We start from the raw sequence: 8,929 nt of genomic DNA, 5'->3' as shown, positions 1-8,929 counted from the left end.
TGTACACACACACACGCACATGTACACACACACATGCACATGTACACACACACATGTACACACACGCACACGCACATGTACACACACGCACACAGCACACATACACACATGTACACACGCACACAGCACACACACGTACATGTACACACACAGCGCACACACACACATGCACATGTACACACACAGCGCACACACACACATACACACCCACACACACAGACACGCACACACATACAGTACACTCACACACATACACACACAGCGCACGCGCACACACATGCACATGTACACACATACAGTACACACACACGCATGCACACACAGCATACACACACACATTTTCATTGATAAAAAGAGAATTTACATTATTCTATACAGCTCCTACACACATTGACATTAACAAACTCAGTTTAGCTGTGCATTGTTCTAATCCCAGCGACTCTATTTTCCCTAAACAACACTTGCTACCACAGTTTACTGTACTAATAATGCAGGGCTAAGAGCAGATAGTATATTCTACTGTGCTATATACAGTTATAGGGTATTACCATTGCCTATGCAGCATCTTCAGCATCTCTATATACAGAATGGAGTCCACTGGAGTAACACAGACAATGAGGCTGCTGAATGAACAGCATCTTCAGCATCTCTATATACAGAATGGAGTCCGCTGGAGTAACACAGACAGTGAGGCTGCTGAATGAACAGCATCTTCAGCATCTCTATATACAGAATGGAGTCCGCTGGAGTAACACAGACAGTGAGGCTGCTGAATGAACAGCATCTTCAGCATCTCTATATACAGAATGGAGTCCGCTGGAGTAACACAGACAGTGAGGCTGCTGAATGAACAGCATCTTCAGCATCTCTATATACAGAATGGAGTCCACTGGAGTAACACAGACAGTGAGGCTGCTGAATGAACAGCAGTAACAAACATGCTGGGCCTTGTTTACAAAGTGTAAGATCCTGTTTTGAAATAAAACACCTAAAAAACATGCAGTTGTTTCAGAAGGTGAACATAACAACTCTGAGTAGTGCTAGTTTTTGTTTTCACACAGAAGTCAATGAAACTTTGCCCTGGGGTACAGTTTAGTAGATGCGCCCCCATATCCCTTGACTGTGCTATGGGAGGCAGTAGGACCCTGTGAAAGACAAGTCCAGACGGATCATGTGGGAGGTCTTAGACATGCTTTGTGAATAGTTTGAAGTTTCTCATTTAAATATTCTTGCCCAAGTTCCAGAATTTTCCTTTGCTGGGTATATAGGCCTCTTTGTTGGAAACGATCAAGAGAGAAGGAGAGAGATTTGAGAGGAAAGGACTGCGGCTCATCAGCAGAAACAGCAGCAGCTTCGAGTCGAGTGAGGTAAGGAAGCCTTACAAGGAGAAGATTATTCTTTTTAGTTTTATTTCTTAGTTTGTTTGCTGCATGCAGTTATTAATTTAATAAAATGTTAATGTACGGTTTTAAAAGCCAAGAGGTCATTTTAGCAACTGTTAGAGGAGTTGGAAAACCCATTTTCTGTGCTGAATCTTTTTCCTGAGATTGGGGTTGTTTAAATACGACAGCAATGTTAAGGAAAAGAATGCAAAGCTGCTCCTCGTCTTCAGTTAAGATCCCTGCTCTACATCTGCATCCTGGCTTCAGACTGTGCCAGCATTCTCTGCTTGCAGCGCTGTGCAGTGCAGCTCGCTCTGCTAGTGCTGGCTTCATAAGGAATACCACATTTTAATAAACCTTTATATGAAACATTTCATGATTACAAATACATGGATCCTATTCCTATAACTGGGTCATGTTCTACTTTGTTAGCAAAGCTACACTTACATATTTAGTAAAACAAACAAACAAAAAACTTTTGCAATCCACAATAAATAAATAAATAAATAAATCATAATTTCAATGGGGCGTTTGCAAATTCTCCTGTCACTATTTTATTCACATTCACTTCTACACAAAATGTACACAAGGTCAAAAGTAGCACTACATGCAATGTGTTTTTGTTGGAGCAGGGCAACAAGCAGAACTGCTTCCACTCTGTCAATGCTGATTGGTCAGAAGTGACCCAGTTCCCTTCAGTGATTGGATCAGGCCTGCATTACCAGATTAGGAATTAGAATTCTGACGCTCATTAAATTACATCAGAAAAGGGTGGGGCTACTTGAAGCAATTTTAATTTTGTTTTTTTAAATCTAGATAGAGATGTTAATTTATCTTTAAATATATTCAATTATTGCAAACCAGGTAATATAAAACAATACCAAGACCCAGAAAGGGTAATATTATCTGTGTTTGATGCCAACGATGGTCTGTTCCGATCAGTGTGGAACATGTAGGAATGTAATTGATAATAATGAGGTCTGGACTGTGGGAAAGCATGCCTGTTGTATGGGAGAGTATTGTGTCGGAGAGTCTTGATACTTGAATACTTTTAACAGCATTACAGACTCACTACTGCTGCTGGGGATTACTGTACATCTCTTGTCTTTCAGAATGAAAAGGGCAAACGTTGACAGCACTATGAAAATCTTTCAAGGTATCCCCCAAAACAAAAAGTTAAACCATGAAACATGTGCTTTACTTTCAGAATGAGCCTGTGGACGCACAAGGCATTCCACGGCTCACTGCTCAATAAACAGCTTCATTCGCTGGAGTTTTACTATACCGCTGCTTTGCCCTAGGCTACCATTCTCAGCTCCACTAGTTTAATGAGCTGGTATGCACCAGAGTGGAAATCCTTTGCCTTAGGGTGTAGCGATATTTAGATAATGCAAAGGGAGTTTCCTCTAGCCATTCCAGCAACACCACTGCCCTGTCTGGGTACAGCACTTCAGCTCTGGGCTGGTCTGATTTACGGAGTCTTTCTTTACAGACGCATTCCAAATGTGCAGTGCAGCAGAACCGCAGGCTTGTAGTCTAGATCAGACTTGTACAGTATATTCCAGCATTAGAAGCTACGCCCCACAGAAGTATAAAGGGTTCGCTGTTACTTAGTGCCTTCAGCCACAATGCAAGTAAGAAACATTGTGGAATTAGAAGAGGTTATTCTGCACATCGGTCTTTGCTGGATCGCCACTAGGACAGAATCGCTGTGTTTTTGAAGGTAAAGTGCAATTCAGATTGCTTTAATGTTACTCGTTTGAATAAAGCATGTTTTAAAGCCGGCTGTTCAATCAAAGACGTGGCAGACGAGACGCGTCACACAGCTTCAGCCAGCTGCTGACATGGCTGGTAAAGCCGTGCTGCCTCCTGGAAATCAGCCACGCTTTTAAATGTATAGATGGGCCACATGCAGTATGGGAAACTTTTAATTTGCTTGTTTTTTTCTTTTTAATTGCAGCTTTTAAGTAAAGTAAGTAATTGCGGTGTTACTGGGCAGATCGTTTGATTTAATCGTCCTGCAGAGATTAAGCATTGATCCTAAACTGATGAATGATCTTTAATGCAACAAAAATCTGAATGTCATATTTCATAGCAAAAAAACAGCGAGTGCTGTATGGTGTTCTATAAAAGTCAAATGAGTTTAACAAGTCCTAGAGGATGAAGCAGCTGAACACCAGCAGTCTGGTTAGTAAACCCTCAGTCAGGTCAAGTCCTAGAGGATGAAGCAGCTGAACACCAGCAGTCTGGTTAGTAAACCCTCAGGCAGGTCAAGTCCTAGAGGATGAAGCAGCTGAACACCAGCAGTCTGGTTAGTAAACCCTCAGTCAGGTCAAGTCCTAGAGGATGAAGCAGCTGAACACCAGCAGTCTGGTTAGTAAACCCTCAGTCAGGTCAAGTCCTAGAGGATGAAGCAGCTGAACACCAGCAGTCTGGTTAGTAAACCCTCAGTCAGGTCAAGTCCTAGAGGATGAAGCAGCTGAACACCAGCAGTCTGGTTAGTAAACCCTCAGTCAGGTCAAGTCCTAGAGGATGAAGCAGCTGAACACCAGCAGTCTGGTTAGTAAACCCTCAGTCAGGTCACTTACAGCTATAGCCGAAGGTTTTGTATCTCCCTATAGAATGAACTAATTTTGCTTCATAAAAGCGAATGAAACCTGCTGAGTAATGTTATGTTAACCTATTGAATTACACACCACTTTGTAGTTTCCCATATATTTAACAAAAAACTGACATATTGAACAATGTGACATTTTGAAATCTAACATGAAATACTGTGCTACTATTCTGGTTTCCAGTATACTTTTGCAATACCATTTAGTAGTTTCTTTGCCATGATGTTAAATAGAAGATGGAAATGATGTAGTTGTGTTTTTGAATGGTCTCACTCCTGTAATTCGAGGTGATGTAAACCCTTTGCTCAGAGCTGCACAGCATTACTTTCCAAACATGCTGGAAGCAGGCTGTCAACAACCACTGTTCTAGTTTCATGCAGCTCTTCTTATTAAAACCATGTCACCTGTAAACATTTTGTTTTTGTCTGTTTGATTCTCAGGATTGCACTGTTGTCTACTATCATTGAAAGCATGTGGCTGACCAAGCTTGTAGCCTTCAGCCTCCTGGTTGCAGTGGCAACAGTGGAGCAGAAGAAGCTGAGCCCCCATGCCAGCACGCTGGCAGACAGCAGTGCGAGGCTGGCCTTCGACCTCTACCACAGCATGGCCAAGGAGAAGGATCTGGACAACCTCCTGATCTCCCCCGTGGTGGTCTCCTCCTCCCTCGGGCTGCTGCACCTCGGGGGCCAGTCCTCCACTGCGGCGCAGGTCAAGAAGGTGCTCCACGTAGACAAGGTGAGCGATGAGCAGCTCCACGCCGGGCTCTCAGAGCTCCTGAGCGAGGTGAGTAACTCCAGCGCCCGCAATGTGACGTGGAAGATCGGGAGCCGGCTCTACGGGCCGAGCGCGGTCACCTTCACAGACGCCTTCGTTCAGAGCAGCAAGAAGCACTACAACTGCGAGCACGCCAAGATCAACATGAGAGACAAGCAGGGCGCCGTGAAGGCCCTGAACGAGTGGGCTGCTCACACCACGGACGGGAAGCTGCCGGAGATCACCAAGGATGTGGAGGAGACTGACGGAGCCATCATTGCAAACGCCATGTTCTTCAAACGTGAGCAAACCCCTGAGCAGCTTCGAACATCTTCACAAGCAGTTAGATCCTGCTGTGAGACAGACATCTTCACAAGCAGTTAGATCCTGCTGTGAGACAGACATCTTCACAAGCAGTTAGATCCTGCTGTGAGACAGACATCTTCACAAGCAGTTAGATCCTGCTGTGAATCAGGGTTTTTTCATGGATGCTGTTAATTTAATATAACGATGTTGTCTGTCTCCCCCTACCATGAGACTTCCCCTTTGTCTTTTTTCCTCGTGACTTATTTCTATTTTTCCGCTGTTTGTCTTTTTTCACCAGCTCACTGGGATGAGAAGTTTCATCATCAGATGGTGGACAACCGTGTCTTCCTGGTGTCACGCTCCTTTACCGTTTCTGTTCCCATGATGCATCGCACAGGTGGGGGTCGCTGGCAAGGCCAAGCAGTTTTTGTCACAAGCAGTAAATAGATCTAGAATGATAGATAATGATAGCAGTATAACAATCTGGAATGGTAGATAATGGTATCAGTATAAAGATCTAGAATGACCCCAATGGGGGTTCATTGCTTTGCTTTGGCCTCGGGTCTCCTCTCTTACAGCACACACATGCAGGACACTTGCAGTCCTCTGGTCTGTCCCACTAACTTGTTGCAGAGCTTGGTAAATCATTTGTGAAGCACAAGAACAAAGAGAATGAGAATCTTCAGCAGTCTGTTTTAACCTTTACACTTTACACTAAAGGCACCGCTTGATCTTTCCTTGTAGGTTTTTATCGCTTCCACGAGGATAAGGAAAACAAGCTCTATGTGCTCAATATGCCGCTGGCCCACAAGAAGTCCAGCATGATCTTAATCATGCCCTTCCATGTGGAGCCCCTGGAGAGGCTGGAGAAGCTTCTGAGCAGAAAGCAGCTGGACACCTGGATCAGCAAGCTGGAGGAGACGGCCATCGCACTGTCTCTGCCCAAAGTCGGCATGGAAGTGAGCCACAAACTGCAGGTACATCACAGCTGGGTTTCCTTCACCTGCTTCTGAGTTTAAATGCATTGAAGCTCAACAGTCCCCAGAGGTGCTGGCTTCTGATATCCAGACACATCTCTCTTCAATGATTGGGCATTCATATTTTGCTCCCTGTATACGAATGCATCTAACATGATGAATATAATGAACACTCAAAGTCTTGCCAATAGGAATCAGGATTGCTGTAGTTTTCTGTGCAGGTTCTTACACAGCAGCCCCTTTGGGACTGTGAAACAAGTTACTGGTACTGTCAAATAAAGTTAAATAGTAACATGCCCTTGAGTGTAGAAGGGTGATTCATCCTTGAAAGTGGAACAGGATTGGGATGATAGAATTTCACAGTTTTTTTTTTCATTATCTATGGTGCAGAACTGCTGCTGTGCTCTTGCAATCCCAGTTCTAACCCCCTGGACTTCCTTCCTTCATTCCCACAGAAACACCTCGGGGAGCTGGGGCTGACTGAGGCACTGGACAAAAGCAAGGCAGACCTGTCCAAGGTCTCTGGGAAGAAGGGTCTGTACGTGTCCAACGTCTTCCACGCCTCAGCCCTGGAGTGGGACACAGACGGAAACCCATTTGACACCAGTATCTTTGGGTCTGAGAAGATGAAGAACCCCAGACTCTTCTACGCAGACCATCCCTTCATCTTCCTCGTAAAGGACAATGAAAGCAACTCCATTCTGTTCATAGGCAGGCTTGTGAGACCTAAAGGGGAGAAAATGAGAGATGAATTGTAGTTGTTGAGACGAGATAGGTGGCTTTATTTTTTAAGTAAGTATGAAAGTTTGGTCATGCTGGTTTTGCTGGGTGAAAATGCAACATGTTTCTTACCTCATATAACCATTCCAAAAATAATTTCAAAAACAAACTCTGGATTTGTAGCTGGTGGACCTACATTGACCATTTTTATACAAATGAATACGTGTCTTTTATAGAAAACAACTGAAAACACTCAAATGTCAATTCTGAAGAAATCCAAGTCAAGCAGACCATCCGTTTGTGTCTTCAGTGCTCCTCACAGGAGGGTCTGTGCAATCGATCTAAACAGGGCAGGCCCTCAATGCGACTGCCATTCACTAACATAAAAAAACTTCTCCTATAGTTTATTTCGTTGTTATGTTGGAACAGAAAGGAGCGCATTAAGCAGGCTCACTTGCACTGGTAGTTTTATTAGTCATCTCTGAAGAGCTCTTTCTGAATTATTTGTGTTGTGGTGGTATTATGATAGGACTCCACTGATTCAGATATTTGCCTGCTTGAATTCTTATGATTTTTTTTTATTTAACATTTCAGATAATCAAGACCTGGATTAAATCAAATTTAAGGCAATGCCATAGCAATTATAAAGTACAGCAAAGGGGGCTCCATAAAGTTTGATTTCATTGAATAGAAGCGTCTGGATGGGGTTGTTTTTCACACTCTGTATTACTGAAGGCAGGGGTCTGCTTATATGAAGTATGCTGTGATTGTTTCACTTGGATATTTTGGATACTTTGGGTGCTGTAATTACCACAGCTCTGCACTGAAGACTGGTCCTGAGCACCAGCGGCCTCTGGATAGGAGGCAATCGCTCCCACATTCACTTAGACGTTTCTTCTTTGTTCTTTCTTCACCAGTTGCTTCCTTGTCTTCTGTTAGGGCATGCATGTTGCCACAAACTGTTTGGACTGATCTGATACTCTCTGACTGGTATACTTTTTTTTTTTCAATAAAAATAATGAAATTAAACTTTGTTTGTCTATTAATTCTTCAAACATCCCGTGTAAGGAAACTACAGGCTTTATTTCTGTATTTCTCTGTGTGAAGGAATGCACACAGCAAGGACTTAAACAACATTTCACAAGTTTCCTTTACTGATTCCGATAATCAAGTGTTACACACATATTGCTTAAACATTATCATTTAGACATGATCAGAACTAGCAATGCGGAGCCGTGTCTGTCTAGGGATGAAGAATGGCATTTCTCTGTCGATAGTTTGTTCTGATGTGTCTGCACAGACTGCTTGTAAAGACAGGCATACAAGCTGATAACATCTTATAACACGGCTGACTTGAGCTGAAACATTCCAGCCTGCACTGGAAAGCTGGCAGGAGATTTCCACAATGACCCACAGCAGCCTCACTATTCCACAGTGTGTACGTCACGCCTCTCCGGAGAGAACATCATGCTGCATTACACAGGCGGCTTTCTCTAGAGAAGCGCTCATCCCATGATGAGGATATTCACATGCATTGAATTAGAAACTGAAAAGAGCCAAACATGTCTCCTTACTAATGAAACCTCTCTGTGGAAGCAGTCATTCCATTGTGATGACGCTGTGCAAGGATATTCACATGCCTTGAATTAGACTCTCCTTACCTGTCTCCTTACTAATGAAACCCAACCTCTTATATAGGGAGCCCTGTTTAGTCAGTTACCTCTGAGTATGAAGGGCTGTGCACATGTAGCTGTTTGAATTTCAATCAGCCTACAAGCAGTATGGTTTCCTCATAAAAACTACAAAAATGGCTGACAGTGGCACTTCCTTCTCCAGGGTCCTACCCTTCAAGTATCTCTTATAAACACTCCTTGACATATATTTGAATGTGCAGGGCCTCTTCCCTGTCACATATGCTTTACCATACTTCTCTGTGCTTTATAATGCTTCCCTGTGCTTTACCATACCTCTCTGTGCTTTACAATGCTTCCCTGTGTTTTACCATACCTCTCTGTGCTTTACAATGCTTCCCTATGCTTTACCATACCTCTCTGTGCTTTACAATGCTTCCCTATGCTTTACCAGACCGCTCTGTGCTTTACAATGCTTCCCTATGCTTTACCATACCTCTCTGTGCTTTACAATGCTTCCCTATGCTTTACCAGACCTCTCTGTG

The 8,929-nt window shown here is 43.4% G+C and overlaps 1 protein-coding gene across 4 annotated transcripts; it reads left to right on the top strand.

Moving 5' to 3' along the window:
- The first annotated feature begins 1,218 nt into the window (after positions 1-1,218).
- Positions 1,219-7,782, top strand: LOC117973047 (serpin H1-like). 4 transcript variants are annotated; one of them, XM_034923999.2, is made up of 6 exons: positions 1,219-1,367; positions 4,438-5,051; positions 5,355-5,453; positions 5,801-6,033; positions 6,489-6,825; positions 7,348-7,782. In XM_034923999.2, exons 2-5 carry the CDS (start codon positions 4,469-4,471, stop codon positions 6,789-6,791), a joined length of 1,218 nt encoding a protein of 405 aa, XP_034779890.2. In that variant the 5' UTR covers positions 1,219-1,367; positions 4,438-4,468; the 3' UTR covers positions 6,792-6,825; positions 7,348-7,782. The 4 variants fall into 4 exon arrangements, with proteins under 4 accessions (XP_034779890.2, XP_034779887.2, XP_034779888.2 ...); XM_034923997.2 differs by adding an exon at positions 2,495-2,538 and having other exon boundaries at positions 1,230-1,367; positions 6,489-7,782; XM_034923996.2 differs by having other exon boundaries at positions 6,489-7,782.
- Positions 7,783-8,929: the final 1,147 nt, after the last annotated feature.

The sequence above is a fragment of the Acipenser ruthenus genome, chromosome 9 (genome assembly GCF_902713425.1).
Source record: "Acipenser ruthenus chromosome 9, fAciRut3.2 maternal haplotype, whole genome shotgun sequence".
In the NCBI taxonomy this organism is placed as follows: domain Eukaryota; kingdom Metazoa; phylum Chordata; class Actinopteri; order Acipenseriformes; family Acipenseridae; genus Acipenser; species Acipenser ruthenus.
This window is presented reverse-complemented; position numbering and strand designations above follow the sequence as displayed.